Source organism: Chiloscyllium plagiosum, chromosome 27 (genome assembly GCF_004010195.1).
Source record: "Chiloscyllium plagiosum isolate BGI_BamShark_2017 chromosome 27, ASM401019v2, whole genome shotgun sequence".
Lineage (NCBI taxonomy): Eukaryota > Metazoa > Chordata > Chondrichthyes > Orectolobiformes > Hemiscylliidae > Chiloscyllium > Chiloscyllium plagiosum.
In genome coordinates, this window is record NC_057736.1 from 13,943,112 (window position 1) to 13,960,888 (window position 17,777).

A 17,777-nucleotide genomic window follows, 5' to 3' on the forward strand; every position below is an offset into this window, starting at 1 on the left:
CCAAAGATCATAGATGCTCTGTGTGCATCAAATGATATCCTCCTTATGTTGTTCCACATTCCTCCAAATGCAATTTTGCACAATGCTATTATGGTAGCTAATATCCATACAGCTAGTATCAACTAGATGGATAGAATGAATCCCCTTGCTGTGAATGATGCAATCACCTGCTCCTCATGAGAGATGACACAAAGCCATTTGCCCCTGACCTTGGAACACATTAAGATTTATTGCAGGATATACATCACTTTACAACTCAACGTCTGAGGAGACCATTGATTGGATAACAAAATGACCAATCTTATTGAAAACTTTTCTTGCATACAAAGATAGCACATGTTTCTATTAATTTCTCCTCTTGTGGTTGTATAGCTTCCCCTTAAATGCACCCGTATTAATTACTTCATTCTTTATGTAGCAGCAAATTAGAAAGGCTGCATTTATATATGCCACAACACCAGGGGACCACTTCTTGCACATGCCCATAGGCAGTGTCTGTGGCAGAAAGGCAGAGATGTTTTTCAGTGGAGTTGGTGCTTTACGTCAGTAACTAATTTTATCACATTACATTTGGATAGATGTCCAAAATCAAGTTTTGAAATGCAAACTGAAACTTGCCATTAAGAAGTAAATTAAAACAGAATCGTGCTTGGACTGACTGTTCCCCAAAATGTTCTGTTCATCTGCCAGTCATTATTAAAATTTTCAATCAAAATTCAGGATCTTTCTTTTGTTCCATATGTTATCAAATATACATTGTGAAACATTAAAAGTATGGGCTTATGTGTATTCAGTTGTTGGGCTCCCACAAGAAGTCTTTTTGTTTTATATCTTTCTCATCTTTACAAGTTGAGAATTGTTTTAGCTCAGTGGGCTGAATTGTTGGGTTACGGATTAGTGCTATGTCAACAGTGTAGGTTCAATTCCCATCGTTGGTTTGAGGTTACCATGAAGGACTGTCCTTCTCAACTTCTTCCCTTGCCTGAGATCTGGTGGCCGTCAGGTTAAATCACCACCAGTCACTTCTCTCTAATGAGAGAGCAGCCCCAATAGTCTGGTAAGACTATGGTGATACAATAACCTGCAAATTGCTGGCAAAGCTAAGCAGGTCTGGCAGCATCCGCGAAGAGAAATCAGAGTTAATGTTTCAGGTCTGATGATCCTTCCTCAGAACAAACCCAAAATGTTAACTCTGATTTCTCTTCACAGATGGTGCCAGATCTGCTGAGCTTTTCCAGCAACCTCTGGTTTTGTTTCTGATTTACAGCAATTGCAGTTCTTTTGGGTTTTTTCAGCAGTGAGATTATAGAAACAAAAGAAGATCAGAGCAGGAGCAGGCCTTTCAGACTTTTGAGGCCTGCTCCACCATTCATCACCACCACGGCTGATTGTCCAACTCAATAGCCTAATCCTGCTTTCTCCCCATAAACTTAGATTCCATTTGCCCCAAGTGCTTTATCTTGCCACCTCTTGAATACATTCAATGTTTTGGCATCAACTACTTCCTGTGGGAACGAATTCCACAGGCTCACCACTCTTTGGGTGAAGAAATGTCGCCTCATCCACGTCCTAAATGGTCCACCCTGAATCTTCAGACTGTGACCCCTGATTCGGGACACACCCACCATCGGGAACATCCTCCCTGTATCTTCCTTGTCTACTCCTGTTCGAATATTATAAGTCTCTGTGATCTCCAGCGAAAACAATCCCTCCCCCACTCACCTATTGTACTCTATACTACTTTCTCCCCACCCCCACCCTCCTCTAGCTTATCTCTCCACGCTTTAGGCTCTCTGCCTTTTTCCTGATGAAGGGCTTTTGCCCGAAACGTCGATCTTACTGCTGCTCAGATGCTGCCTGAACTGCTGTGCTCTTCCAGCACCACTAATCCACAATCCTAACCTAGTCAATCTCTCCTCATACACCAGTCCTACCAGTTGAGTTAGGCCTCAACTTGAGTACTGTATAGATTCCTAGTCACTTCATTACAAAAAGAATATATTTGCACTGGGAAGGATATAAATAAGGTATAGGCAGATGTTTTCAGGAAAGATTGGATGGACTGGGTCTGTTCTCCAAGGAACAGAGGAGGCTGATCAGAGATTTGATTGAGATCTATAAAATTGGGATGGACCTCGATAAACATGAAGGACTTTAGCAGAGAGGTCAGTGTGGAGAGAGCATAGGAAAAAGTGAGGACTGCAGATGCTGGAGATGGAAGAGTGTAGTGCTGGAAAAGCACAGTCGGTCAGGCAGCACCCGAGGAGGCGAATCGACGTTTCTGACATAAGCCCTTCATGATGAATGGTTAAGTCTGAAACGTCAATTCTCCCGCTCCTCCAGAGAGCATAGATTCAAGTGATTTGCAGAAACGTTATGGGAAAGATGAGAGAAAACGTTTTCATGCAGAACGTGCAGGACCCAGGACGCATTGCCTGAAAAAATAAAGGCAGGAATCTTCAACGGATTTAAAAGGTTTCATGGATGCGCACCTCGGGTGTAACTTGCAGGGCTACTGTTTGAATTTTGGAAAATTAGCTCGTGCTGGATCACAAGATCTGAGGATATTAATGGCTTCACGGATTCGGACTGAGTTAGAACAGCCATTGTTTTCACTGAAGGGTCGCAACAGTTTTGAAGCCCCAAATATAGTTGCAGCAGAGGGTAAAAAAGCATTTGGAAAGCATTGTTCCAGCCCTGCGAGGAAGCGCTTGCTGATTATTTGGGTTGATCGCTGACGTTGTGATTCGGTCCTCCAGGGCTGCAGGTGGCGCTGTGGCTGGCTGTTAGCGGACTGCCGCTTGCTTCAGTTGTCGGCTCTGCTCCCTCGGGTCAGTCACCGTTGGGATGCTGCTTATGGCGGCTGTTGCCCAGGTGCGGATGTGTTCCCGGATTTCCCTTGTGTGTCTGCTGCTCGGCTCCTGGGCTCTGTTGAGCCTGTGTTCAGGAACACCTGCTTCGGCTTCGGAAAGTGAGGCGAATAAGTCCGAGAGCTCGAGAGGTGTTTCCCGCAACAAGAGCGTCAAGGCCTTCCCAGTGGTGACTGTCGACTTCGGTCATGTCAGGTCCCCGTTCGTTGTGGCGCTGTGGATCCTGTTGGCCTCCGTCCTGAAACTAGGTGGGTGAATGGGACAGGTATGTCCTGGTGTACTGCAGCACCGTACAGGACGCAGGCTAATCCTACCCCGCTATCTGTCTTCGACCACCACGACCCCTCTTTCCCCGCCGTCCACCCCTCTCAGAAACTCAGAATCACATACTGCATGTGTCCATTCTGCCCGTCATCTGAGTGCTGGCCCTGGCCCTGGCCCATTCCTTGTTTCTGTATTTTCTTCCCCTTTCCCTTCAGGGATACAATCTCAGGATCAGGCGCTGATCATTTAAAGGGTGCGGTGAAGATAACTCACTTCATTCAAAAATCAAGGTTAATCTTTGGAACTCTGTGCCCCAGTAGGTTGAGGAGCCTTCATCTTGAATACATTTACATCTAATATAAACAAAGTTTTTGGTTTTGAGGGAATCGAGATATATGGGGAGCGATGAAAAAGTGGAGTTGAAACCCAAGGTTAGCAAGTATTGTACTGAATTGTGGAAAAGGGTCATCGTGCCATATGGTCTACTCCTATTCTTGTATTCTTGGGTTATTCTGCAAACTATTCCCTTTCAGAATATCTATTTGCTTCTTTAACAGATATGGAATGTGGTTCTACTAGTAACTTTCAAATAGTACATTTTAGATCATAAACATCCACTTGAAAATGGTTTCTCATTTCTAGTTTCCTTTTGGCAACTCTATAAACGGACTGCACTGTCTGCATTAATCCTCTAAAATATTACCTCAAACTTAGTTAAGTTAGACAGCCCTGATGTGACTTTAAATCCATGTTAGCTGTCTCTCTGTCTATGTTTCTCCAGCTGCAAATTAATTTTGTTCTTGACAAAGGTTTGTTATTGTTTTCCCTATAATCATTCTGCTTGTTGCTGCTGGCTGTCTGTTCTGTCCTTTGGATTATGCAGAGGATGCTTTTATTTGGTCTCAATGTTAGAGCATGTTCAGGTTGAGAGAATCTGAATAGATTTTACAATTACTGCCAATTTTGCTTGGCTATGTGGATGGGGTAACTCATGCACTCACAATTAGTTATCTTTCTCATTTGATGTTTTTGCCTGAAATGGAAGTCATTTGGTAAGAAGAAAATAAGAACAGATTTGTACATAGAAACATAGTCATAGAGATGTACAATATGGAAACAGACCCTTTGGTCTAACTCATGGCCGACCAATATCCTAACCTAATCTCATCCTATTTGCCAACATTTGGCCCATATTCATATTCATATACCTTTCCTATTCATATACCTACCCATTTGGATGCCTTTTAAATGCTGTCATTGTACCAGCCTCCTACGGCATCTGTCCACTATACCTCCAATTATAGTGTTATCTACAAACATACTAACTATCCCTCCTCTGTTCACATACAAATCATTTATATAAATGACGAAAAGTAGTGGACCCAGCACCAATCCTTGTGACACACCACTGATCACAGGCCTCCAATCTGAAAATCAACTCCAACATCACCACCTACTGTCTTCTGCCTTCAAGCCAGCTCTGTATCCAGATGGCTAGTTCTCCCTGTATTCATTGAGATCTAACCTTACTAAACAGTCTCCCATGAGGAACTTTGTCAAATGCCTTAGTGAAATCCAGATAGATCACGCCTACTGCTCTGCCCTCATCAATCCTCTTTGTGACTTCTTCAAAAAACTCAATCAGGTTAGTGAGACACACACAAAGCCATGCTGACTATCCTTAATCAGTCCTTGCCTTTCCAAATACATGTAAATCCTGTCCGTCAGGATTTCCTTCAACTTATCCACCACTGGCGTCAGGCTCACTGGCCTATAGTTCACTAGCTGTTCTTTACTACTTTTCTTAAATTATGGCACCATGTTAGTCAATCTCCAGTCTTCCAGCGCCTCATCTGTGACTATCTATGATACAAATATCTCAGCATGTGCCCCAGCAATCACTTCCCCAGCTTCCCACAGAGTTCTAGGGTACATCTGATCAGGTCCTGGGGATTTATCCACTCTTATGCATTTCAAGACATCCAGCAGCACCACCTCTGTAATATGGACATTTTTCAAAATGTCACCATCTATTTTCCCACATTCTATATGTTTCATCTCCTTCTCCACAGTAAACACTGATGCAAAATACTCGTTTGGTATCTCTTCCATCTCCTGTGTATCCATACATGGGCTGCCTTGCTAATCTTTGAGGAGCCCTATTCTCCCACTAGTTACCTTTTTGTCCTTAATGTATTTATAAAACACTTTGGATTCTCCTTAACCCTATTTTCCAAAAGTTATCTCATGTCCCCTTTCTGCCCGCCTGATTTCCCCCTTAAGTATACTCCTACTGCCTTTATACTCTTCTAAGGATTCACTCGATCTATGCTGTCTATACCTGATATATCTTCCTTCGTTTTCTTAACCAAACCCTCAATTTCTTTAGTCATCCAGCATTCCCTACACCTACCAGCCTTTCCTTTCACCCTAATATGAATATACTGACTCTGGACTCTCTTTATCTCATTTTTGAAGGCTTCCCATTTTCCAGTCATTCCTTTACCTGTGAACATCTGCCACCAATCAGTTTTCAAAAGTTCTTGCTAATACAGTCAAAATTAGCCTTCCTCTAATTTAGAACTTCAACTTTTAGGTATGGTCCATCCTTTTCCATAACCATTTTAAATCTCTTCGAATTATGGTCGCTGGCCCCAAAGTGCTCCCCCACTGACACCTCAGTCACCTGCCCTGCCTTATTTCCCCAAGAGTAGGTCAAGTTTTGCACCTTCTCCAGTAGGTACATCCACAAACTGAATCAGAAAATTTTCTTGTACGCACTGAGCAAATTCATCTCCTTCTAAACTCTAAACACGTGGCAGTCCCAGTCTGTTTGGAAAGTTACATGACTCTGTTTCATTGAACTCCACCCAAATCACCGGTGCACTGATGTGTTATTTCTGGATACAGTGTTAACTTCCAAAACATCAACCTGGCCATCATTTAGAATGTGAATATTAAGTTTTTTTGGAGTGTGGCTAGTGAGAGTCAATATATGATGCCATAAAATATCTGGCCCCAGATCCATCCAGCATTGGTATGTGCATTAATATCCTCAAAGAAGTATGATGGCAGACTCGGGAGGTTGGCCCACCAAGAAAACTCCCGATCGTTTGGTGAGTGCATCACAGAGGCAGTTCTGGGCGGTAATGTCTTTGGGGTCTGAGATTAGAGGAATGACCGAACAGAATTGAAGACCATAAATGCTGGCAGGATTTGCATTGGCAGAACTTCTTTGGGTGCTTTCCCTCAATATGTGATGTGTTGCTGCATACGTGGACTTGGCTTTTATCTTCACTTAGCAGGATTAATGGATGGAGACTGGCTTAGGGAGGAGATGTTTTGAGTTTGCTACACCTTGTTCTAACAGTTCTGCATGACAGAAATGTAGAGGTTGTTTAGGAAGCACTTGCTGATAGTACTGGGCAGGTTTGTCCCACTGAGGCAAGTAGAGGATGGTAGGTTGAAAGAACCTTGGGTGATAAGGGATCTGGAAGATCTAATCAAGAGGAGAAAGGAAGCTTACTTAAGGTTGAGGAGCCAAGGATCAGAAATGGCTTTCGAGTGTTACAAGGTAGTTAGGAAGGAACTGAAGAATGAACTTAAGAGAGCTAGAAGGGGCATGAAAAGCTTTATGGGTAGGATTAAGGAAAACCCTAAGGTGTTCTACACTTTTGTGAGGAACAAGAGGGTGGCCAGAGGGAGGGTAGGGCCAGGAGTCTAAGGAAGTAGGGGAGGTTCTTTATGAATATGTTACTTCAGTATTCACAACTGAGAGGGACCTTGACATTTTCTAAGGACAGCACAGACTGATATGCTAGAACAGGTTGATGTTAGGAAGGAGGATGTGCTGAAAAGTTTGAAAAACCTAAGGATAGATAAATCCCTGGGCCAGATGGGATATACCTTAGGTTACTACAGGAAGCAAGGGAAGAGTTTGCTGCCCTTTGGCGATGATCTTTGTGTCCTCACTGCCCACTGGAGTAATGCCAGATGATTGTTCAAGAAAGGGAATAGGAAAACCCTGGGAATTACAGACCATTCAGTCTTACGTCTGTGGTAGGCAAGGTATTGGAGAAGCTTCTGAGAGACAGGATTTATGATTACTTGTATTATTAGAGATAGTCACCATGGCTTTGTGTGGGGCAGGTTATGCCTCACAAACTTTATTGAATTCTTTGACGATGTGACAATACACATTGGTGAAGATGGAGCAGTGAGTGTGGTATACATGGATTTTAGCAAGGTGTTTGATTAGGTTCTCCATGGTAGGCTCATTCAGAAAGTAAGGAGGCGTGGGACACAGGGAATCTGGCTGAGATACAGAATTGGGTGGCCCATAGAAGACAAAGGACGGTAGTAGATGGAAAGTATTCAGCCTGGATCTCAGTGACCAGTGCCGATCCATAGGTTATACTGCAGCTCCATAGACCCCCGGTTAGACCACACTTGGAATATTGTGCTCAGTTCTGGTTGCCTCATTATAGGGAGGGTGTGGAAGCCTTCATGAGGGTACAAAGGAGACTTACTAAGATACTGCCTGGATTGGAGGGCATATCTTATGAAGAAAGGTTGGGGGTGCTTGGGCTTTTCTCATTGGAGCAAAGGATGAGAGGTGACTTGTTGTAGGTGTACAAGATGTTGAGAGGCATAGGTAGCATGAATCGCCAAATACTTTTTCCCATGGCAGAAATGTCTATCACGAGGGGACATAATTTTAAAGGTAATCGGGGGAAGGTTTAGGGAAGATGTCAGAGGTATGCTCTTTACACAGACAATCGCGGGTGCATGGAACACACTGCTGGCAGTCATAGTAGAGTCAGCTACATTAGGGACATTTAATTGACTGTTGGATAGGCACATGGAAGACAGTAAAATGAAGGGTATGTAAGTTAGTCTGATCTTAGAGTATGATAAAAGGCCGGCACAGCATCAAGAGCCGAAGAGCCTGTACTGTTCTATGTTCAATTTGATTAAACTGTGCAGAATTAGATATTGCTCCTTAGATTTGTTTTTAAAAAGTTTTATTTTGCTTTTACACAAAAGAAATTTACAAAGTTTGCAAATTTTGTCATGCTGTAGTTCAAATTTATCATTACATGAAGGGTATACAGTTCACATTCTTCTGTAGTGTAACTAAGAAACCAAACTCTAGTTAGAATTTACATTTTATGCCAGGTGAATCTTCATCAGGTGAAGGGTCTCTTCATCTGACAAAGAGGCAACCCTCCGAGAGCTTGTGATTTCAAGTAAATCTGTTGGACTATCGCCTGGTGTTGTGTGACTTCTGACCTTGTCGATCCCAGTCCAACACCAGGCACCTCCATATCATACAGTATTTTCAATCTGTTCTTCAAGGGTGTTGTGTGTATACCAATGCTGCGTGGATCAATGACTAAAGATAATATATTGCATAAACGTTTTCATGATGGAAAGGTGGTATAGCATGGTCCAGCTAAATGGAGCATTCTGTGGCAACGTAGTCCGATCTATCATCTTACTTATCTGGGAACTGAGAATGTGCAATGTTCACATGAGCATTTTATGCAAATCTCACAAGAAGGAAGCAACTTACTCAATGCCACTTCATCCTGATGGTCATCTTTGTGTGTTGATGCATTTATCTGGTTGTAGGCCCTCAGAAAACAAAGACCAAATGTTACTGAAATTCTGTCTGTCCCACTGTTGTGAAGGATGGATCTGGCAATATTGCCACAGATTCTTCCATTCAATTTGAATGTGCTGTGCCACAAACTCTTCAAGGAACAGTTTGCACTGTAACATATTTTTGACCAAAAGATCATCTGGCAGCGGTTTGAGTGAACATTGCTGTGCAGCAGTAGTTTATAGGGCAGTTCATGCTGCGTAGAGCAATGCTGAGAGAATTTCTTAAACGATGACTGTATGTTGAATGTTTGGATTATCAAGATTGCGCTGCATACTCATGTACCTTTGTAATCTGTGGTACGTAGCAACGCTCTGAGAACATTCCTGAATCTGTTGGGCCAGAGTTTGCAGATTTGATCAGGTACAGGCAAACACATTTCGTTTGCAGATGTACAGGGGCTAATTTGTGTTTTGATGGAGCTCTGACATTTTGCAGCATTAGTCAGACTGTTTGTTTTCTGGGTTTTTTGTCTAAAATGCTGCAAGAGCTGTATTTGCTCCTTATCAGCAGCATAAAAAGGTGTGGTACCTACCCTCCTTTTTAATTCCTGAGGGAGTTGTGTGACTATTTCTATTGCACAGATAACAGAGGAAAGAGTTCTCACCCCATAGCAACCGACAAGGAACTAATTTACTTTTAAATGCCAGAAAATGGAGAAAATACATGGACCCAAGCAAGTGAAGAAAGATTCAAGTTTCAGCTTGAGATGATTTGTTGGAGCCAGTCTATATTTTATTTTACTAACAGTGATCAGAAATTTCACGTTGTTTCTAATCTGAACCTGATCGAATGGCAAAGCAGACTTGACTGGCAAATGGCCTAATTCTGCTCCATATCTTATAATGTTGTAATATTACACAGTCCCCAGTCTTACTGTTATTCCCACAACTCCCATTTGTTCTTAGTGAGGTTAGGTTTATAGGAGTGAAATCATTTTAAAAGTCATTGATGGGATCATCAGTTTGTATGTCTCTCATTCTTTCTCTGTCCCAGTCTAGAGTGCACTGATACACCAGGTGGTCTCACTGGTCTCAGTTCAACACATGACTTTTTTCATTGACTTCATTTCTTGAGTATTAAAGATTTTTCTGCTAAAGTTTTATCATACATTTAATGAAGGAGACTTTTTTTGTGAGATTCTAAATGGAGTGTGTGTGAAAGAGCTGGTTGCATTTTGTCTAATTCTAAGCTTTAATATAATTATTAGCTTGGAGTTAAAGACAGACGTAAGATTGTGTGTTTTCTGAGAGGCACAGTTGGTTGTAGGGTGGGACTGCAGCAAACCAGTAAATTTTCCACACCACATGTTTGGAGTATTTGAAGCAGCCTTAAGTACATCTTATTTTAATGTGAGGAATGGAAACATTCTGTGATGGCAGAGTTTGCAGCTTTTGCTGATCTTGTATATTAATAAGCAGTGTTTATAAGATTTTCAGTGAACTTGGGCTGTACCCAATTGTTAACAAACCCATATACTAACATAGGAACTAGGAGCAGGAGTAGGCCGTCTAGCCCTGCGAACCTGATCCGCCATTCAAACACTTTGTGGACTCAATTCCACTTATGTGCGTTTTCACCATATCCCTTAATTCCTTTATTTTTCAAAAGAGTATCTACCTTAGCTTTAAAAGCGGTTACTGAAGTAACGTCAACTACTTCCCGGGCAAGGAATTCCATAGATTAACAACCTCTCGGTGAAGAAGTTCCTTCTCAGTTCAGTTCCATACCTGCTTCATCTAATCTTGAGGCCATGCCCTCTTGTCCTAGTTTCACTTATCAATGGAAACATCCTACCTATTTTTATTTTATTAATTCCCTTCGTAATTTTATATGTTTGTATGAGATATTCCCCCCCCCCACCCCCACCACCACCACCACCATCACCATTTCTCTGAATTCCAATGGGTGTGACCTCACTAGCACCTTGTACAGTTGTAACATTACCTCTCTGCTTTTAAACTCAACCCCTTCAGCAATGAAGGACAAAATTTAATTTCCCTTCCTAATTACCTGTTGCACCTGCAGACCAACCTTCTGTGATTCAGGCAGGGACACCCAAGTCCCTCTGCATAGCAGCATGCTGCAACTTTTTACCATTCAGGTAGTAATCTATTTTGCTATTACTCCTATCAAAATGTATGACTGCACATTTGCTAGCATTGTATTCCATCTGCCAGACCTTTGCCCACCCACTCAATGTATTTGTGTTTTTTTTAGATTAGATTAGATTACATTACAGTGTGGAAACAGGCCCTTCGGCCCAACAAGTCCACACAGACCCGCCGAAGCGCAACCCACCCATACCCCTACATTTACCCCTTACCTAACACTACGGGCAATTTAGCATGGCCAATTCACCTGACCTGCACATCTTTGGACTGTGGGAGGAAACCGGAGAACCGGGAGGAAACCCACGCAGACACGGGGAGAACGTGCAAACTCCACACAGTTAGTCGCCTGAGGCGGGGATTGAACCCGGGTCTCTGGCGCTGTGAGGCAGCAGTGCTAACCACCGTGCCGCCCTCTGCACATTTTGCTCTGCCACTCATCTTAGTGTCATCTGCAAATTTTGTCACTGTATGTGTGGTCCCCAATTCCAAATCATCCATATAAATTATAAGTAATTGTGGTCCCAACATCAATCCCTGAGGGACACCACTAGTCACTGATTGCCAGCCAGAATAGCACTTATTTATCCCTCTCTTTGTTTCCTGTCAGTGAACCAATCCTCTATCCATGTTAATACTTTACCCCAAACACCTTGCATTCTTATTTTATGTCCGGCACCTTGTCAAAGGCCTTTTGGAAATCTAGGTACACCACATCCACTGGGTCCATGTTGTCCACCTAGCTTGAAATGTCTTCATAGAATTCCAAAAGATTTTTGAAGCATGACCTGCCCTTCATGAACCCATGCTGCATCTGTAAAATGGGACCATTTCTTTCAAGATGCCCTGCTATTTCTTCCTTGATAATAGACTCGAGCATTTTCCCCACTCCAAAGGTTAAACTCACTGGTCTATAATTCTCCATCTTTTGGCATATATGCTAATGAGCAAAAGGGTTTTGAACAGGATCGCTGATGGCTTTTGCAACAGATTGTGCATTGACACACTGTTGTGAGTGGCGTACCCTCAATCTATCCATTGACAAACACACAGTTGTGGATGCAAAGAACTTTACTTTTTGATTATTAGCACCTTCATTTGGTAGGGGATTTTACCAACTGGTTTGTTTAAAGTGGGAATATTTTTGTGGTTTGAGATTTCATATGAGGTTTTGCTGAAAAGTCTGTAAAGATTAGCTTCCCTATGGTGTGAAAACAGGCCATTTGGTCCAACACGTCCACACCGACCCTCCGAAGAGTAACCTACCCAGACCCATTCCCCTACCCTATATTTACCCCTGACCAATGCACCTATCACTATGGGCAATTTAGCATGGCCAATTCACCTGATCTGCACTTCTTTGGACTGTGGGGGAAACTGGAGCACCCGGAGGAAACCCACACAAACATGGGGAGAATGTGCAAACTCCACACACACTGGCCTGAGACGGGATTTGAACCCGGGTTCCTGCCACTCTGAGGCAGCAGTGCTAATTACTGAGCCACCGTGCCACCCTAAAGAGTGCAGTGAAACTGAAACCAGGAGTAGAGAGCAGAGAATTACAATATTATTTTGGGCAAAATGAATAGGTTGCTACAGAAATAAATAAAACATTGAAGTTGTTTGACTGATTCTGTGCCTGTTAACATGGACTCGACAGTCCTGAAGACAGTTCAAGTCTTGCACTGCTGTCTCATCTCAAGTAATTCTTGGTATCAGTGCTGGTGGTAAGGGTAAGATTGGGAAAGTAAATAAAAGTTTGTATTTTTGGAGTGTGTTTCACAATCTCTTGACATTGCAATTCTTTCAAATTTATTGCTTTTAAAATGTTGTAATGTAAGGAATTGCAAAAATCAATTGCAGCAAGTTCCTAAAAACACAATGAGAGCATCTACTTTAGATGTTAATTGATGTATCAGGTTTTGCTAAGGCATCAAAGAGAACTTAGAGTTCTGCTGTCTACCTGAGCGTCCAGCCTGGACAAATGTGTAAGCAGTTGTCCAAAACCCTACATCTCTAACCTTCCTCCTGTTCAGAGGGTACTAAAGCATTCTGTTGAAGTGTATGCATCTGATACTGAACAGCTTCCACAGGAAGTCTGAAATAGGGTAGTTCCTGACATATTCAGGGATTTAAGATCTGTGGAAGGCAACAATTTTAATTCAAGGATTGAGATGAAGAGTTTATTACATCAGGATGAAAGGGATCCAAAACTGGAACTTTCACTTGCAGGGTCAGTCGAAGCACTTTGGATTGTGCATTGGCCTCAATTCTACTAAATACAGGGACTGTCTCCAGCTTTGTACCTGCTCGACTTTGTTTAATACAGCCTCTGCTGCTCTAAAATAGAATAGAATATTGAGGAGGATATCCTTTATTGTCACGTACTCAAGAAGTACAATGGCACAGTGAAAGGTTTACAGTATTGTTTCACATAGCACTATCCTAGGTGCAAAGTGACTAGGTCCAAATCTTAAATGCAAAAAGAGGAATAAAGAAGAAAATAAGTTGCATTACCTTAGAGTGATTCATAGTTCAAGTTGGAAATAAGACACGGTTAAAGGGATAAACATTACAGCCAGATAAACAAATTACAGATAAACATTACGTTGCAGTAGCAGGAGTTTCCTGCTTATCTGTTCCACATATTGTCTGACCAGCCTCACAGGCTGCTGACGGCCTACTCCAGAAAAAGGGCTTATGCCCGAAACGTCGATTCTCCTGCTCCTTTGATGTTGCCTGACCTGCTGTGCTTTTCCAGCAACACATTTTTCAGGCCTACTCCAGACCCCATTTCAGTAATGGTGCCCACTTCTCTCCAGGCCTCCAGCATGCTCTGTTCTGGTTCAGCTGCTCCGCACCACTCCAAGCCATAAGCCCGCTCCACTCCAACACTCTGCCATTCCACGCCATTCGGGCCTCCAGCCTGCGCTGCTCCATTCTAGGCCTCTAACCCACTCTGCTCCGGATTTCAGCCACTCCGGCTGTTAGCCATTCCTCACTGTTCCAGGCCTTCAGCCCACTTCGTCCCGGCTCTCAGCCACTCTGCGCCACTCCAGGCCTCTCGCCCACTCTCTCCAGTTCTCAGCCGCTTTATGCCACTCTCCAGCCCATTTCACTCAGCTCCTCTCCGGCTCTTAGCAATTGCGCATTGCTCCAGGCCTCTAACCCGCTCCACTCTGACTGTCAGCTGCTCCGCACTGCCCCGGTTTCCAGCCTACTTTGCTCCAGCTCGCAGCTGCTACAAGGGAAGTTTTCTTATTAGAGGAAAAAGCACTTTAAAATCTTAAAAAAAGAAGAGAATCAAAGAAAAGGGGGAAAAGAAACAGACAGGCTGAGGAGGCCGAACGCTGCCTACTCTACCACCGCCATCTTGTTTATGAAGTTATGCTCATTAACGACAATGAGTATGATAATTCAGAAATTGGATTTCTTCCCCAAGTCTTAATTAACTATAACATACCGGCTGTGACAAATCTTCAGAAGTAAACAACTCAGTCATATCATTCCGCATTCTTCACATTTATCTTGTGTGTGATTTGAATGATATCTGTTTTCACAGGAGCTGATTCTTTTCAAAGGTATTTTCTATTGTCTTGAACATTACATTTTTAAAAAGGCATTCTTGAGATGCAGGTATTGTTGGGAAGGCTGGATTTATTGCCTACCTCTGTTTTCCTTTGAGAAGTTGACAGTGAGCCTGTGGTGGGAGTCTGCAATTTGCTGATTAAAAGGGTGATAAAGGCAGAAGTAAAACACTTGAAATATATTTGGATATGTCCTTGAAGTGCATTAGTTATCTTTGGTGAGAAGCAAGAGTTGAAAGTGAGATTAAGCTGGAACATTGTTTGTCAGCCAGTGCTGCAATAATAATGATCACTTTCCATGATAAAAAATTCTTGAACTGCTACAATCTTCATCGCAGAGGTGCTGCTATTATATTTTTAAGGTGAGAGTTATAACAATGAAGCGACAGTTTGTGTATGTCTGAATTGGGTTCTATGTGAACGGTGTTGATGGTGATCCCATACACCACCTGCCATTTTCATTCTGCGTGTTGGATTTCAGGAGTTTGGGCGATGTTGTCAAGAATGCCTCGATGAGCTGTGGCAGCATATTTGGATCAGAGCACTGCAGCCACAGTGCATCGATCATATGGATTTGAATGTGGTATGAGTTCACTGGTTTGACCTGTGGTGCTACTGAGCTCTTGAGTGTTGTTGCAGCTGCACCCAGCCAAGTGTCGTTAGGATTCCATCACACTCCTGACATGTCACTAGACTGGTAATCTGGAAGTCCAGACTAAAACTGTCGGCACAAGTTCAAATCTCACCAAGGCAGCTGGTGAATTTTAAACTAAATTAGTAAACCTGTAATTGAAAGAGAATCTTGGCAGCAATATTCAATTGTCATGAAAAACTCATCTAGTTCTCAATGTTCAATTCTAGGAGTGGCACTAGAACCAAAATGTTACTCTGCTTTCTCTCCATAGATGCTGCCAGACCTGTTGAGTTTCTCCAGCAACTTCTGTTTTTGTTTCAGACTTCCAGCAGTTGTGTGTTTTGTTTCTCTCATGTCTTTCTCTTATCTGGCCTACATGTGACTCCAGATACACAGTATTGACTTTTAACAGCTCTCTGTCATGGCTTAATAGGCCACTCAGTGGAAGGGCAATTAGGGATGGGTAGCTTTCCCAGCAATGTCCACAGAAGAATAAATGAGGGTGCTGCACTCAGTCAAATAGGAGTCATTTCTTACTGAACTGACTCCTATTATAAGCTGTGTGCAGTTGGGGCACCAAGACAGTCAGCAGCTCTGGCACTTGAGTATTCTTTGCTTGAGTGATTAGGAATGTAACAAACAATGTCCAGTTGCAAAATTCAGATCTTCTTTTCACAACCAGACAAGTCTTGTGGATGCTGACTCAGTGGTGATGGTGAAATACAAAAATGTGGATAAACCTCAACATTCAGTTTTTAAAAACAAACACAAGTTATTCAGACAGCTGACTGTTGAAACTTCATGCTTAGTCCAATAACATTAGTTACCAATGGGCCATTCATAGAGTCACAGAGCTGTACAACATGGAAACAAGCATTTCAGTTCAAATCGTACCTACTTCCTCCACTTCTTCTGGCAGTTCATTCCATAGATGCACCAACTCTGAAAAAGCTGCCACTTAGGTCACTTTTAAATCTTTCACTTCTCACTCTAATCCTATGCACTCGTCCTGGATTACCACCCCCCACCCACCCCACCCCCACCCCCACACACACACACACACAAAAGACCTTTGCCTATTTACCCTATCCATGTCCCTCATGATTTTATACACCACGGAGGTCAAACCTCCGCCTCTGACACTCCAGGGAAAACAGCCCCAGCCTATTCAGCCTCTCCCTACAGCTCAAACCCTCAACCTTGGCAACATCCTTTTTTTTTGAACTCAAGTTTCACAACATCCTGCCTTTAGCAGGGAGACCGGAATTGAATGCAGTATTCCAAAAGTGGCCTAACCAATGTCAGATACAGCTGCAACATGACCTCCAAAATCATATACTTAATGCATTAACCAATGAAGGCAAGCATACCATACACCACCTTCGTTATCCTGTCTACCTGTGACTCCACTTTCAAGGAACTATGAGTCAGCACTCCAAAATCTCTTTGTTGCGCAACACTCCCCAGGACCTTACCATTAAGTGTATAAGTCCTGCCCTGATTTGCTTTTCCAAAATGCAGTACCTCACATTTATCTAAATTAAACTTCATCTGCCACTCCTCGTCCCATTTGTCCACGAGACCCATCTTTGTGCTAATATTTATCTTCAATTCAAATAGCATCCTAATTAATTTCCTTGCTCTGTTCCTACATCCTTTAATTCCCATTATCTTCTACCACCAATCTGCAATGCTGTTCACATGGTTTCTGTTCAATCACTAATAATAATTCTGCAAAACTTTATTTTTCTGTCAATCTTCGATCTTGTATCTACATTTACTCATTTTAAACCTTTAATTATTTACACAGTCTGGTTGAAACTACCTTGTTCCATGCTTTCAGAATTTTAATAACTTTTCAAATCACTCTCTCATTCCAATGAAAAGATTCCCAGTTCAAATCTGTCAATGTATTTGTATTTCCTCCTACATTGCAAAATCTGATTGAATTTGGGCTGAACTCCATTGCTGAAACTTGATTGCTGGAACAGCACAGCAGGTCAGGCAGCATCCAGGGAACAGGAGATTCGACGTTTCGGGCACAGGCCCTTCTTCAGGAATCAGTTTCCTGAAGAAGGGCCTGTGCCCGAAACGTCGAATCTCCTGTTCCCTGGATGCTGCCTGACCTGCTGTGCTGTTCCAGCAATAAAGTTTCAACTTTGATCTCCAGCATCTGCAGACCTCACTTTCTCCCTGAACTCTATTGCCTCAATATCTTTTCTCTTGTGTAAATACCAAGATTGCACAGACCTTGAACTGTGGTCTCAGAAAGGTTTTAAGTTCGCAAGAAGTTAGAGAGTTGTAAACACGGCCCAGTCCATCACTCAAACTAGTCTCCCATCAATTGACTCCACCTATATTTACACTGCATTGGGAAAGCAACCAGCATAATCACAGACCCCTCCCACCCAGTTATACTCCCTTTCACCTTCTTCCATTGGGCAAAAGATATGCAAGTTTGAATACACATGAACAGGTTCAAGAACAGCTTCTTCCCCGCTGTTATCAGACTTTTGAATGGACCTTTTAAATGTTAATGTTGATCTCTCTGTGCACCATCTTGGCAGCTCAAACATTGTATCTTGCAATCTGTTCTGTTACCCTGTTGCACTTATGGTGCAATCTGCCTGTAAAGCATTTAAGACA

General features: G+C 42.6%; 1 protein-coding gene across 1 annotated transcript in view; it reads left to right on the forward strand.

Annotated features, from left to right (window-relative positions):
* Nucleotides 1-2,754: 2,754 nt before the first annotated feature.
* The window catches only part of slc9a1a (solute carrier family 9 member A1a), a 59,338-nt gene continuing 44,315 nt past the window's right edge, over nucleotides 2,755-17,777 (forward strand). Inside the window, exon 1 of the mRNA XM_043717460.1 lies at nucleotides 2,755-3,118. Within this exon, the coding sequence (XP_043573395.1) occupies nucleotides 2,848-3,118 (271 nt within the window). The 5' untranslated portion in view covers nucleotides 2,755-2,847. The remainder of the gene's footprint in view (nucleotides 3,119-17,777) is intronic.